The following is a 15,455-nucleotide window of genomic DNA, read 5'->3' as shown; positions in this document are numbered from 1 at the left end:
TAAATTTAAGTCTACTTAAGTAATACTTTAGTAGTAGTTTACTTAGTAAATACTTAAAGTTTTCCTTGAGTAAAATAAATATGAATTGCATTAACATTATATTATTCTTTAGAGACATGAAAGAAACAAAACATGAAGATAAAATTAATCATTTTGAAGTGAGATACGCACAACAGATTACTTTAACTCTCAGTTATTAACTAGTATTTCATTCGAAAACATTCTAAAGCTTATTAAAACGAGACATAATATTTGTAACAGAATCTGAATACGCTAAGTGTAAAACGAATCAAATTAAAAAATTTTATTCGCCGATTAAGGTAAGTGTTATCAATGTAATTGCAAAAAAATTTGATAAACTAATAATTGCATTTAACCCTTTCCTTCTGACACTGCTAACAGTGTTTATATTTTCTTTGTCATGGTTTCACTGTACAGTGTATAGTTTACAAAATTAATGTTTATATCAATAGTCAATTTGTCCAGAAATTTTTAATTCTAATTACGTAATATTTTTGATGAATATAACTTTACAATCGATTGTTGATCAAGTTATAAAATTTTGATAACCATTATTGAAAATACAAACTATGTAAGTCATCCAATATGCCGATGACAAGTATAGACGGCGATAGGAATGAAAGGGTTAAAGATCAATATAATTAATTTTTCACTTTATTATTTGATTTAAAAATGTACTTTATCTCTTTACCAGATTAACATTTTCATCGTGACTATGGCACTTTTTACCGACCTTTGGTTTCTTGACGTCATTATTATTTTTTTACTATTAATGATAACAATTTATCTCTACGTAACGAGAAAATTTAATTATTGGAGAAATCGCAATGTAATGGAAATACCACCGATTCCATTTTTAGGAAACTTTGCCGATTGTTTTTTTTACGGAAATGTCCTGGTGAATTTATTATGCATCTGTATAACCAATCAGGTGGATTACCATTCATGGGATTTTATGTGTTCGATAAACCTTTCTTTTTGGTCCGTGATCCAGAACTTGTTAAACACGTTCTCGTAAAGGATTTCGATTATTTTTCTGATAAATACTCAAGGACAGATGTCAATGATCGTCTCGGTTGGACTAATCTATTTATGATTAAAAATCCAGCATGGAAGATTTTAAGATCTAAGTTAACGCCTATATTTAGCAGCGGGAAATTGAGAAATATGTTTAAATTAATGCTGATCGTAGGAGATGATCTCGATACTTATTTGGAATCCTTGAATTTGGAAGGTAAGGAACTTAAAATAAAAAAAAAAAATAATAATTGACATGTATTTTATTTCGTTCGATTTTTTTTAAAGGAAAAGGTAAAACGTTGGATATAAAAGATCTGTGCGCCAAATTCACGACAGATTTAATCGGCATCACTGCTTACGGTTTGAAAGTGAACTCATTAAACGACCCTAACGCTGAATTTCGAAGATGCGGAAAAAAGATTTTCAATTTCACCTGGTACCGTGGTTTCGAAATTCTCACCATGTTTTTTATGCCATCGTTGATCAAATTAGTTAGGGCTAATTTTTTCGGTAAAGATAGCGGTGATTTTCTTCGAAAAACTTTTTGGGAGAATGTTAATCACAGATTGCAATCCGGAACAAAGAATAACGATTTGATCGATCTTCTTCTTGAATTGAAACAAAATCACGAGGGTCAAGAATTCGACGGATTTAGTAAGTTTAAATTTAAATAAATAATTGGAAATTAATCATTTATAAATGATACTTTAATCTACGGTTATGTATATATATATATAGAATTTGAGGGAGACGATTTGGTAGCTCAAGCTGCAGTTTTTTTCACCGGTGGTTTTGAAACATCGTCCACCACCTTAGCGTTATCTTTGTTCGAATTAGCTTTAAATCCAGAAATCCAGAATAAACTTAGAAAAGAAATTATAGACGCTCTAGACAAAAATGATAATAAAGTTACTTACGAAATGGTAAATAATTATATAATATATTTTAAGACTTCATTTATAATTATTTATATAATTTGAATATAATTGGAAATAATTAGATTACGAATTTATCTTATCTCCATATGGTTGTATCGGAGACTTTACGAAAATATCCAGTATTTTCATTCATCGAACGAATAGCCGGCAAAGATTACAAAGTGCCAGGTCATGATTTAATTTTGGAAAAAGGAACACCAGTTTATGTTTCTTCTATGGGATTACACTATGAATCTCAATATTTTCCTGAACCGAATAAGTATGATCCAGAAAGGTTCAATGATGAGAATAAGAAAAATTTGACACCTTACACTTATCTGCCATTTGGTGAAGGTCCTCATATGTGTATAGGTATGTGCATCTTTAATTGGACAATTTTCATTTGTTTTAAATATTTTTTTTTATTTTTAGGATTACGATTAGGATTGCTTGAATCGAAATATGGTCTCATTCAGATTTTAAGGAAATACCAAGCTACACCATGCGAGAAAACTGTTTTTCCTATGCGTTTAGATCCCAGAGGATTGACATTAACTGCATTGGATGGAATTTATTTAAACCTAGTTAAACTTCCAACTTCCAATTAACAATGAATTTTTTTCAATTCTAATAACCACTTTTATTCTCATATTATAAACATATACTTATTCTTAAACGAATAAAACTGATAAGATATTTATCAGGAAATAATTATAAGAAAAAGTATTTATCCTTTCGTATAATTAACAGTCTGTATTTTTAACGTTTTTCCTCGTGTTAATTAAATTTTTTTTTGAGAAACTGAATGTAAATTAATTCAAATTTTAATATAACTCTTTATATTATACTTCTTTCTCATAAAGAATGTATCAATTATATTTCGCAAAAAGGCAATAAATACTAGCGGTTATCTGTTTTTTTTCTGAATATTTTAAATGTGTCGTATACAACGATAAATTTAACGTATGTAAAGCGATCAAATAAGATAAAAACACAAATTGTACAAACGCAAATTTCAAAAAAAAATCACAAGATTATCATGTTTACAATTGAAGTAAAAAAAACTATGTAGATAATGTTCCGTCCTTTTGCTAGAACATCCAAAGATATCGGTTAATACAGTGGTTCCCAAAATGGGCGATGAAGCGGACCAGGGGGGCGATGACGGCCACAAGTGAATTTTGGAGTACTCTACGTTACACAACAATTACATTTACATTTACAATTCTATTCTGAGTGCAATTTTTCAGATCGACCTGATATAGGGATATTTGAGTAACAGATTCGCCCGAAGATACCGAAATGTCTCATAGGAAAATTTTATTATATTTTATTCAGTTTACAATGGAGATATCTTTCATAAGTTACTCCCACCCTACAACGAATGAAAAACTTCAGTGTTACTATAAATCAGTGGTTACTATTACTAGGAAGTAAGAAAATCAGGACAAATAGTGATACAGGATCCGAGCACATATCTTCAGTTAAGCATAATTGGGGTGTTTTTTAGATCTGGAGTTTTTTTTAGAAGAGTAATCATTATTTTTTTTTTTATTTTTTTAATTTGTAATTTACCTTGAGAATTTTTCTCAAATCTAATAACACGTTGAAATTGCGAACAAAAGAAATTACTAGATACTTCTCGAGAGACAACACGCACACGATTAAACGAGTTGAAACATAATAATAAATTTTGTCTGGTTAGTCACTCGATAGATTCTTACAACCACTTATTGTCTTATATCACTATATAAATATCGAGAATATTTATAGTACCTAATTAAACAAAAGTTAAATAATAAGTTAATTTATTTAAGAATAAGTTAAAAGATTTTAATGATTTACTTGAGAATCAGTGGTAAAAGTATAAAGATTTAATTGAAAATAAATTAAAAATTGTCTTGTTTTATGTTAGAGCCGAGGAATGAGAATATTAAGAAACATTATACGATGACATGAAAGAAGTAAATTACAACGAAAACATTTATTGAACAGGAAGAATGTGGAAAGGGAAATTGCGAGGAGAGGGATATTACGCAAATATAAATATAAGTTCAACACGGAAGACAGTGATCACAACATGTGTGTCCGAAGACAGTGATCAACAGTTATTATTATAGCGCTGAGAAACTAATCGTCTTTTACTCAGAAAAAAAATTACTGTGTACAAAAAAAAAGATAAAAAAAAATATATATATATATATAAATATTGTAGTTTCTGAAAATATTTGTTAATAATAATTATAAAATTATTGAAAATCGTATTTTGTTGAAAAAGTTGAAAAAGAGGATTTTCGTTTGTTAATTATAAAATTTCAAGGATCCAAAGAAAATAGAAAAACTAAAAAAACAAAATGGCATTATTGACACCATACTGGGGCCTCGATGGAATCATAATTTTTCTATCATTTTGGGTAGCAGCATATTTTTACATGACAAGAAAATTTAAATATTGGAAAAATCGTGGAATTACGGAAATCCCACCGGTTCCTTTTGTCGGTAACTTTTGGGATTCGATTTTCATGAAAAAATCATCTGGTGAATTTGTAAAGGAATTGTACGATCAATCGAAAGGATTACCTTACGTGGGTTTCTTCATTTTTGACAAGCCATCAATTTTAATTCGTGATCCTGAATTGGTGAAACTCGTTCTGGTCAAAGATTTCAATTATTTCTCAGACCGATATGCATCACCTGACGTCAGCGATCGTTTGGGTTACGCTAATTTATTTATGATGAAAAATCCTGGTTGGAAGGTTCTTCGGTCTAAACTAACGCCGATCTTTACGTCCGGTAAATTGAAGAAAATGTTCGAGTTGATGCTTGAAATCGGCACAGATCTCGACAAACATCTCGCATCATTGGACTTAGGAGGTAAGAATAAATATGATTATAAATATTTTAATAATTTTTTTTACGAATTGTTGATAATCTAATAAATCATTTATTATTCCCCAAGATAATGGTAAAAATTTAGAAATGAAAGAAATCTGTGCAAAATTTACGACCGATTTGATCGGTACGACCGCTTTCGGTATTCGTGCCAGTTCTCTGAGCAATCCTGATGCCGATTTTCGCAAATACGGTAAAAAGATCTTCGATTACGACTTCAAACGTGGCTTCGAATTTTTGTCGATATTTTTTATCCCTGGAATCGTCAAATCGACGGGAGCCAAATTTTTCGGTCAAGAAGTTAGCAACTTTTTCCGTGACGTTTTTTGGCAAGTCATCAACGAAAGAATTGCTTCCGGTTGTAAGAGGAACGATCTGATCGATTTGTTGATCGAATTGAAAACCACTTACGGTGACCAAGATCTTGGTGGATTCAGTGAGTAAATTAAATACGATATTATTACGATTTGTTAATAAAAAATAAAAATAATAAGTGCTTGATAAAAAACAATTTTTTATTGTGTATCTTAGAATTCAGCGGTGACGATTTGGTAGCACAAACAGCTGTCTTCTTTACTGGTGGTTTTGAAACATCATCAACGGTTATGGCCTTCACCCTTTATGAATTAGCCCTTAATCCGGAAATACAGACAAAACTTAGACAAGAAATTTTGGATGCTTTAAATGAAAATGATGGAAAAGTTACTTATGACATGGTAAAACATATTTACAATAATTTTTAATATAACCTTGTTATCAATAATTAGTGACCTTTTCAAAACGGTAAAAATAGTATAATATAATAAAAATTAATAATAGTATAATAAGATAGTAGATAATAATAATGATGATTTAGTAATAATAAATAAAATAACAATTATACATATTTTTATGAAATTATAATATTGCATATTCATTGGAGAAAAGAATGAAAAAGACTTATCTCTTTTACATAATATGAATAATTATGAAACATTTTGCATCATGTTAGATCATTTATAGCGTATATTTGTTTTTTTCCATTAAACTAAAATCAGGGATTTGTTAGAAAAACAATGATGATAGAAACTTATCTTTTAATTTTAGCTTTTAGTTTTAGAGTAAAATTTCGACAAATATTGATAATAATAAAATGTTTAAATCATTTTAGTTAAATTCTATGACGTACTTGGACATGGTCGTCTCCGAATCTTTACGAATGTATCCGCCATTGGGATTTTTGGATCGAATTGCTATGGATGATTATAAAGTACCTGATTCAAATTTAGTCATTGAAAAGGGTACTCCAATTATGATATCGATGATTGGTATGCATTACGATGAACAATACTTCCCTAATCCCACAAAATATGATCCTGAACGATTTAATGCTGTTAACAAGAAAAGCAGACCAGGTTACGTTTATTTCCCGTTCGGTGAAGGACCTCATATTTGTATAGGTAAATTATAACAAATCATGCTGTTATATAACAACTACGGTTATGGTTGTTCTTTTGTAAAAATTATGTAATTTTTTGTGGTTTATTTTTTTTCTTCTTTTTTTTTTTATTAAATTCAATGCAATTTATTTATTTTTTTTTACGTTTATGTAGGTGCACGAATTGGATTATTGCAAGCAAAATTAGGGATTATACATTTACTAAAACAACACGAATATTCTCCGTCCGAGCATACAACAATACCGATGCGTTTAAATCCAAAGGGTGTGACAGCAACGCCAATCAATGGAATACATTTGAACGTTCGAAAACTCATTTCGAATGTTGCTTAAATATTTTGGAAAAATTTCTAATGTAACAATTACTCTAACGCAATGGTTCCCAAAATGGGCGATGATAGCCACAGACGCATTTGATGGGAGCGAAGGAGGTTAATGAATTTTCTTTTTTGAGCTACTAAAAAAAAGGAAACCAAAAAATTAATTTTTAGGGGGGGGGCGATAAGTAATATTTATTTTGGAAAGAGGGCGATAGGACAAAAATGTTTGGGAACCACTGCTCTAACATATATTTAATGATTTCATTTAAAGGAAAACAAAAATGGTTAGATCAATTCCTTAATTATTTATGTAATTTATAACAAAATTAAAAAATATTCAATAATTTGTAATCATAAAACGAAGAAATATGTAAATGATTCGATCAATTTGTTTTTCTTTTTTTTTTGATATAATTGAATATTATCTTTTTAATCGTTATGTTTTTACTTATTTGCATTTAAAGATACACGAGAGAAACTCCATTTTTTTTCGATTTTTTTTGTCTTCGCAATCCGGTACGATTATTTGCTATTCATGTTTGTGTATTGTGTATACTGTTTATTTCACTCGCATAAATTTTTTTTTAGAAAAAAGATAAAACCATCGACCTTATTGAAGATCAGGAATCATTTATATAATGACATTATAATAATATATGTTTTATTTACAACATCTTGGAATTAAATGGAATAATAGATACCATGTAGTCGACAGTATCGTATACTTTATTCATCTCGTTTTCACTGTATGTATGTGTGTGTGAGTGTTTGTGTAAAGTATACGTGTTTTTATGTATAATTCGTGACTGCCTACTTGTGTATGTACGTTTAATATTATTTTCACGTTTTAAATATTTTTGTTTTTTTGCATTTTCAAACATCACGTAATTTCATGCATATGCAATGATAATAATAATCTTCCAACACTTCTTATGCACATATTCAAACATGTATTTAAGTATCATCGTATTCTTTTAATTATTCCCAAAGATTAAATAATTACTATTTGAATTTTGATGATATTCAGTTGTTCGGAATGTAATTTCATCTATAATGATACTTTACTTTTTACTATGAACAATCAAATCATTGACATTACGCAACAAAAACTTCAAATGTGATTTAAAACTTTTTACGTCTTGATTTTTTCTTGGCATCTCATTAAAATTAAAAAATCAACTTTTTCATTACATTTAGCTTATTATTCTTTTTTTTTTTTTCTATAAACGTGAATGTTTCTTAAACATTGTCAGGTAAATAACGCAGTACAAGATAAATTAGTTACATGCAAATTATGGAAAGTTATTCAATTGAAATAAAATAACAACAAAATAATTACATTGGTTGTTAATTGATGTTAATTGTCGTATGATAAATTCGAGAAAAAAATATCTGAAAACTCGACTGTTCACTATCATTTGAAAAATTCTCGCATTCTAAATACGAATAAAAACGATATTTCTTTCCGAACAACCTAATATATGATTGAATTCATTCAATTAGCCTAAAAATGTTTGATTATTAATATTTCAATTTTGAGAACAATATTTAATTCGACGAGAAGACGAGCCCTATCGTCGATGTTCTTCATCTTAACATTCATTGGCACAAGGGCGAATTAAACGACTATCGATTTTTGCAATTTATCCGCATAATCGAAATATAGACAAAATATGTCGATAATACATTTTTTGCGGAGAAATATTATTTTTTTTTTCATCTTCATCTTCATCTTCAACTTTTTCTTCTTTTTCTTCATCTTCTTCTGCATATTTTATTTTTGAGTCTTTACACATACAGCTTTTCTTAGTACACATCGTTATGGAATACATTATTAGAATATCGTAATAGTAACTCGCCCGCGAGCTTAAGTTAATAATATTTCTTTTTTTTTATGCCTTCTCTCTTTCTCTTTCTCTCTCTCTCTCTTTCTTTCTTTCCCTTTATCATTTAAATTATCCTTGAAGCCACGCGCGTATCAGATAAATATATATTATATATATATTTATATTTATCAGTATATTATAGAATTTAATTCATATTAGTAGTATATATACGCATACATATTTTTAAATCAGTTATTTATTTTCTTCTTTAATTTTCTAATCGTTTCATCTTAATTTATATAATATTCTTATCTCATTTCTCGTTAACGCGAGGATAGAAGTCAGTTCAATCAAATTCGATCACGTTTTTATACCTAATTACTTTTATCTTATTATGTTAATTAGACGCGACTGTAAAGTTACATCTTTAATAAATATTTAAATATATTCACGATCGTTTGTAGTGTTTCTTTCAATATTTTTTTTTCAAACGTATTCTACGAAAAGATAAACGACGCAATCATGGGGTGGGTGGTGAGGTGGGGTTGAGGCGAGGTTTTTATTAGATATACGAATAATTATTTGTTATACGTTATTATTAACAGATGGTTTGGAAAACGAAGACTTGATTGGATAAGATGTTTTTTTTTTTCATTCGTTAAATATCTTAATACGAGACATTTAAGTGTTCAATTTTATTTTTTTTTCTCTCTCTCTTTTTCTTCCTATTTCTTCTCCCATTAGGAAGAGAAAACAAAAGATTATGCAACAGACATCGTACTCAGTTGTACCCCCGTAATTGACAATGGTCATTGAATATATGAGAAGGACACGTAGTGCGAATAGACAATGAATTGACAATTAAGGACGGTGTTGCCATAATGCAACCCGCTTGGCCCATTTGAGATATCAAAGTTTCAAAGTTTCTATAACCCTTTCTTTTTTCTCTTTTTTTTTATCATTGCTCTCCTTTTCTCTCTCTCTTTCTCTCTCTCTCTCTCTCTTTTTTTCATTTTTGTTCAATTTGTTTTTGTTCATATCATTCACGCATTTACAGTAAAATCACAAGAGTACTCGTAGCCCGTTTATCATGAAATTGATGAAAAATCATATAATTTTGTTTATTTTTTATTCATAATCAATTGAAATGTGTTTACTTGTGATCAATGAAAATTACGTAGCTTTTCCAATTCTTTTTCCCCAAAAATAAATTTTTTATAATATTTTTAGAATAATCAAGTTTAATTGTTTCAAATTAGATTTTCCTTGTAACGTACATTATTATGGATTATACTTATTGGAATAAGAATATTTTTGTGACTCACTGTAAATACGAATGTATTAACATATAATTCTATTCCACGAATCCAATTTGATTCTAATTAATGACGATAATCGATCAAGAAAAAAACAGCATCAGTATTAAAGTTATAATTATTTAAATGTTATAACTCGAAGTATAACATTTGAATAATTATTCCTTCTCGAAATTTTCCAATTGCGATTAATCTAATTCGCTTTTCTTTTTTACGTTAGTTAAATCTTTCACGATTAAATTATTCATTAGATTATTTATAATTTTTCATTAATTTGTTTCTTCTTCGTTAAATCTTAGAATAATTTGAGAAACATTAAATACAGGAGAGACACGATCTAACGATAACGTTTGAAACTATCCATTAAAAATTGTATCGATCGTTATTGATTTGATTGTCCGGCTAGATTTACAAATTTTTCATCATCCTCCTTGTCATCTTTTTTTTTGTTTTTGTTTTTTTTTTCGCATTATTTTTTTTCACCATTTTTTTTTTTTGCCAATTTCGTTAGAAAACGTTGGCCCGCGGTTTGTTCGGCCCTTATTAAGAAGAGGGGGATTAGAGATAATATTATTTTAAACTAGGAAAGTGACAAATAAATATGTAGGTCAGGCACAGATAGTGTTTGATAATTGATCATATATAGTCTATACATTTACTTTACGCGACACTCATTCTCTCTCACTCTCTCTCTCTCTCTCTCTCTCTCTCTCTCTCTTTTGTATATTTATTAATTTTTTGTTGTTGTATTTTTTTAATTAACTCACGTCTCAACACATTTGTTTCTTTCTGTTAAATCGTTCCGAAATTTGCCGACAGATTATAAAAGTTTATCCTTCAATTTCTTTCATCATTTTAAACTTTCGCAAATTTATTTAGGATTACAAGTTCGTACATTTATTTAAAAGGAAGTTTTGCACATTTATAGTTCGAAAGAAGAGATAGACAAGACTATTGACGGATCGATATATTTAGAACAAATATATATATTTATATATTATTTAATACACAAATTGTGTTTCTTAATGTGACTAATTTCAGAAATGGACAGGTGATACGAAAAACAATGAAAAAACAAATGCATACCAACGTCTGTATCTAATTTGATTTGGCCTCAAAGTTATAGACACTTTTGTGTTCTTATAATCAACGTTAGCTTATAAAAAGTAAACAAAATAATTTGCATCTAAGTTTATAATCATTGTATCATTGAATTGCATTGTATATTGGAAAGTTGAATCTGTTGACAATCTTTTTGCATACTCGTTTGAAGTTAATTTGTGCTGACAATGAATGTCAAATACGCAATTGTTTTCAAATGAATTTAAAAATCAATATCAAAAATATAATTACGCGTTTGTAACTTTGAATTTACAAACAAAATAGAAAATAATTAGTAAAATTTCCAGTTAATGAACTGAGCATCAAAACTGAAATAATTTAATTTAATTAACGAAATATTTGACATTAATTAGTACAAGAAATAAATATTAGTAAGTGTTAGAACACTGTTTGAAAAGGCAAACTATCGAGATAAGTATTGGAATACAAAAGTGTTTAAAACTTTGAAACAAACTCAAATAGGACACATTTTTGTATGAACTTTTATTCGTTGTTTTCGAGAATTTTTGTTCATTTCTGAAGCAAGTGTCACATGTTACGAAACGTTTTGTAGAAATATTTTCTTAGTATCTTCTACTTCAGCAATTATTCCTGATGGAAACAGACGAATTAGATTTGTAGGAATTCATTTTGGTTTTCTAAAATCAACTCTTTGATATTCGTTTGATTTTTTTTTCATTTTGATTTTTATTTGATTTATTTGGCGCAATCGAAATAAATGAACAAACCAAAGTGTTTTTGAAAGGAACAATTAGGCGAGTTAACGCTTAACGATCTTTCGAGATCGTTCGAATTCGAGGTTCTAATCTGCCTCGTTTAAAAAATAAACCTACTTTAATTATTAAAAAACAAAAAAAAACAAAAAAAGACAAAAAAAATCAAAACAAATGAAATAATTAAAAAAAAAAAGCTACAAAATATCTTAAAATTATATTCGAATTTTCTCTTTCACTTTCACTCACTTTCACTCCCTTTCACCCTATATATCTCCCCTCCGAAAATGATAATGTAAGACTAGAGTTCAACAATACATCCGGTTTCTAATCGCTTCTCGGAAACGCCGGTATTATGTGATAGTATAAAAATATAAACATTTAAAGAAAACAAACGGCATGAAGAAAAAAGAAAAAAAGTTCAATTAAAATTGTATAGAAGATTAAAAAATACGCGTGTTTGTTCATCGTTTAATTCGGTTTCTTTTTTTTTCGAATTTTTTTTCCTATTGTTTTCCCGAGCTGGTCGATCATTCGTCCGATCAAATTATCAGAAAGACTATTAGGCTGGGTCTTTCTCATATTACGTTTTCTTTTTTATTTTTTTTTTCAATTAGTATCTTAATTATTTCTTATCTTGTTCACATACATAATTTTTTTATGTTTACTTCATCACACACGCAATAGGTAGACGGATCAACATTTTAGTCTCTAACTAAACACCTAGTCATATCCTATGTATTATATATAATAATAATAATAATAATATTATAATAATAATAATTAATAATTAATAATAATAATAATAATAATAATAATAATAATAATAATAATAATATATACATATATAAACTTGTATAGTTTGTTTTAAACATGTCTCTTATATATATGTACATAGATAGCTGCACACATGCGTTAAATGCGCTTTAAGCGACAAACTTTATACGTACCCCATGTGTGTTTTTTTATTATATTTTATTTTATTTTATTTTATTTTATTTTATTTTATTTTATTTTATTTTATTTTATTTTATTTTATTTTATTTTATTTTATTTTTACTTCATTTCATTTCATTTTATTTTATTTTATTTTATTTTATTTTATTTTATTTTATTTTACTTTATTTTACTTTATTTTATTTTATTTTATTTTATTTTATTTTATTTAATCCTATGTCAAACGAGACGAATACCACACCCATCCCCTTCACATTACGGCATTTATTTTTTCTAAACTTACAACCCCTCCTCTCTCTTCCAACCCTTAAAGCCCCTATTTTCATTTTCATCGTATATTTTTTGTGGTCGGATTGAAAAATTTTGAGCCTAAGTTGGAAACGTTTATTTATTTTTTATTTTAAACAAAAGAGAAGTTCGATTGACAAAAAATTGTTTCTACATTAAGCTCAAAATTTGGTAATCCATACATGTTTACATGGATGCGATTATATAAATGCATCTATTCAAGGACACAACATTAATATTTTTTTGTAGTGGCCAATGCTCATGAGTTTCGACAATAAATTAAATTATTCTATATGCATCGTATTAGATTAATTTAGTTTAATAAGAATAAAAACTAAAGATTAGCGCGAAATTTAAGAAATTGTGCATGTGGAAATGAATGGTCAATAACGAAATTCAAAGAATTGGTTTAAAAAGATCTTCGAAACGGATCGATTACAAAAATCGAACCTATGGATTGATTTCGTTATTGGCTTTAACTTCAAAAGGGAGTAAGAAGAAAATTTGGTAGAGATTTGGCAAAATAAATTGGCGTTCGATCGCTTGCCGATTTTACGAGAGACGCAGGTATACTTTTTCTACATTCGTTGAGACTGTGCAATGCGTCAGGATTAGCTGTTGCAACAAAACGGTTGTCGAGCCCACCATTCGCGTCTCGAGGAATTGGAAGTAGTGTCTCTCTCGGCATGCTGATCGACGCGTAGGTCGTATCACTTGATCTCCTCACGACTGTGCAATTTGTGTGATTGCGTTGGTGGCGAGGACGATGCAAATTCGGTGCTGGTAATCGTCGTCGTCGTCGTCGTCGTAGTTGCAGTTTGTCTCTTTGGCCGGAAACTAGCAGTCAATGTTGATATCCAACCAGTTTGAGATTGTTGAGAAGTTTGATCGTGCAGGGAACTACTGTTGCTGTTACTCCTAGTGCTGTCAATGCTCATACCAGATTTGAAACGAGAAAACAAACCTGGCGAAGACTTTTTGGATGCAGCTGGGGAGGAAAATGCGTTGACTTTTTTATTGGACTTCGCCGATTCCTTGCACAGCATCGAATCTAAACTACCAGTGTGCTGTAGATCCTCTGCTTTTTTGGCTTCCAACGAACCCAATAAGACACCTTCCGTTTGTTTCGTTATCTTAGATATGTCTTCCATACTAGCGGAACTTCGTCTGATTTCTATTTTACCCATGTCTTCTCTATCGTCCAATCCGCAGGGTGACGAATTGTCAGGATTGACGATTATTTCTGGCCTCTTTCTTTGTTGCTGTTGATTGTTACTAGTTTGCCTAACTTCGATTTCCTTGAATTCTATGTCTATGTCAATGTCGAGACTTTTTTGTCCCTTTAAATTTTTATTACCTTCGGGATTGGACAGATTACGTCGATGCTTGGATTCGATCGGTCTGTTTTCTTTCTCCCTTGGTAAAACTTCCATCGAGGCTGACGATTTTCTTTCTTTCGCAAATACCGTCTTCCAACCTTTGTTTTTACAATCCTGCGTTTTCCTTACTTTAGGTAACGTCATCGCTCTTTTATCTATAGCTGACAATTCTACTACAGTTGCTATTTTTCCTCCATGTTCTTTACTTGTACTCACTTTCCTAAGATTACATCTTTTACAAATGTTGGAAAGATCATGCTGTTGCTGTTGACGTCTGGTGGAAACGGTACAGGTACTGCTACTGCTCACGGAGTTGCTTTTATTCAGACTTTTGGCCACGTGTTTAGTGGCTTTTGGACTAGGTGAATCTTTGGAGTCAAAACTAATGCTCAAACGATCGGTAAAATTTCTCAAACGCGACAACAAGGATTTGTGATTGTTGGATAAATTGGTCTTGTCGTCGCAAGAACAACACAACGATACAACAGATTCTCGCGTGATCGATATGTCCTTGCGATTAATACCTGAAGATGATTGATGCTTTGAACCATTACTTCTCGCAGATGATTCTGTAGCATCACCAATCACATTACCGTTACCTTCGACCACTTGAATCTCATTGATGACTTTCTCATCGAAGAAAGTTGAATCGTCACGTTCGAGTTCCTCGAAAATTTTACTATCGTCGATCGATTTAGCGCTAACAGGTGAACTCATATTACTTTCGAGAATATTTTCACCGCGACTACGTTTCCTTTCGCGTTCGTGTTCTCTCATAGCACGTACCAGTTCGTAATTATGATAATCCAAGGATGATTTCTCTCTGCTACCCTTTCGACTACCAGGATAACTCTTCCTACCTCCTGAACTAACAGGAGCTTCTTCAGTTGATATTTTGAACTTTAACGTTTTCTCGCTAATTTCAACTTCAGTTGCCGTTTCGGGATCGGAACTTTCGAGGTTATCCGCTTCCTCAATAGTTAGATTCTCCGTAATGTCATCCTCCGTTGAACGTGATCTCGAATGAATCGTACAGGTTGAACGTTTAGAACGCATACTGTGTGATGATGTAGATTTAACGACCGTCGAGTTACTCGTGTTGCCAGCTTGAACCAAGGATTGATTCGAATCACCAATATCGGCTACGCTTTTGCGATGATGACGTTCATCTTTTGCTGCCTCATTCAATTGTCTATAATACTCGAGAGCTTCCCTAACTGGCCGTACTATCAGATCCTACAAATAA

At 30.0% G+C, this 15,455-nt stretch overlaps 3 protein-coding genes across 5 annotated transcripts in view; 2 read left to right on the top strand and 1 right to left on the bottom strand.

The window, feature by feature from the left end:
• The first annotated feature begins 155 nt into the window (after positions 1–155).
• Positions 156–2,681, top strand: LOC107064934 (cytochrome P450 6AQ1). The gene is given in 7 exon segments (XM_015318133.2): positions 156–320; positions 716–896; positions 899–1,255; positions 1,327–1,695; positions 1,780–1,964; positions 2,042–2,330; positions 2,391–2,681. Coding segments are annotated over 6 exon segments (1,536 nt in total). The 5' UTR covers positions 156–320; positions 716–736; the 3' UTR covers positions 2,567–2,681.
• A 214-nt stretch (positions 2,682–2,895) lies between these two features.
• On the top strand, positions 2,896–7,320 carry LOC149033347 (cytochrome P450 6k1-like). Its single transcript, XM_089169881.1, has 5 exons — positions 2,896–4,832; positions 4,918–5,286; positions 5,382–5,566; positions 6,001–6,289; positions 6,443–7,320. The coding sequence occupies exons 1-5, from the start codon at positions 4,313–4,315 to the stop codon at positions 6,619–6,621; spliced, it is 1,542 nt and encodes a 513-aa protein (XP_089026007.1). The 5' UTR covers positions 2,896–4,312; the 3' UTR covers positions 6,622–7,320.
• Pde9 (phosphodiesterase 9) overlaps positions 6,996–15,455 on the bottom strand; it is a 98,249-nt gene continuing 89,789 nt past the window's right edge. For all 3 annotated transcript variants that reach the window (XM_089169878.1, XM_089169879.1, XM_089169880.1), the window contains one exon: positions 6,996–15,445. In XM_089169878.1, the coding sequence (XP_089026004.1) occupies positions 13,541–15,445 (1,905 nt within the window). In that variant the 3' untranslated portion in view covers positions 6,996–13,540. The remainder of the gene's footprint in view (positions 15,446–15,455) is intronic.

Source organism: Polistes dominula, unplaced genomic scaffold (genome assembly GCF_049000335.1).
Source record: "Polistes dominula isolate Pdom_NZ unplaced genomic scaffold, Pdom_raw_medaka contig_49, whole genome shotgun sequence".
In the NCBI taxonomy this organism is placed as follows: Eukaryota; Metazoa; Arthropoda; class Insecta; order Hymenoptera; family Vespidae; genus Polistes; species Polistes dominula.
The sequence above is the reverse complement of the archived record's forward strand: the minus strand, read 5'-3'. Positions and strand labels throughout refer to the sequence as shown.

Excerpts from the sequence above, each read along its gene's own strand:
- LOC149033347 (XM_089169881.1), top strand. The coding sequence starts at position 4,313 with ATGGCATTATTGACACCATACTGGGGCCTCGATGGAATCATAATTTTT. Across the intron at positions 4,833-4,917 it reads CGCATCATTGGACTTAGGAG|ATAATGGTAAAAATTTAGAA; the intron begins GTAAGAATAAAT and ends TTATTCCCCAAG. Across the intron at positions 6,290-6,442 it reads AGGACCTCATATTTGTATAG|GTGCACGAATTGGATTATTG; the intron begins GTAAATTATAAC and ends ACGTTTATGTAG.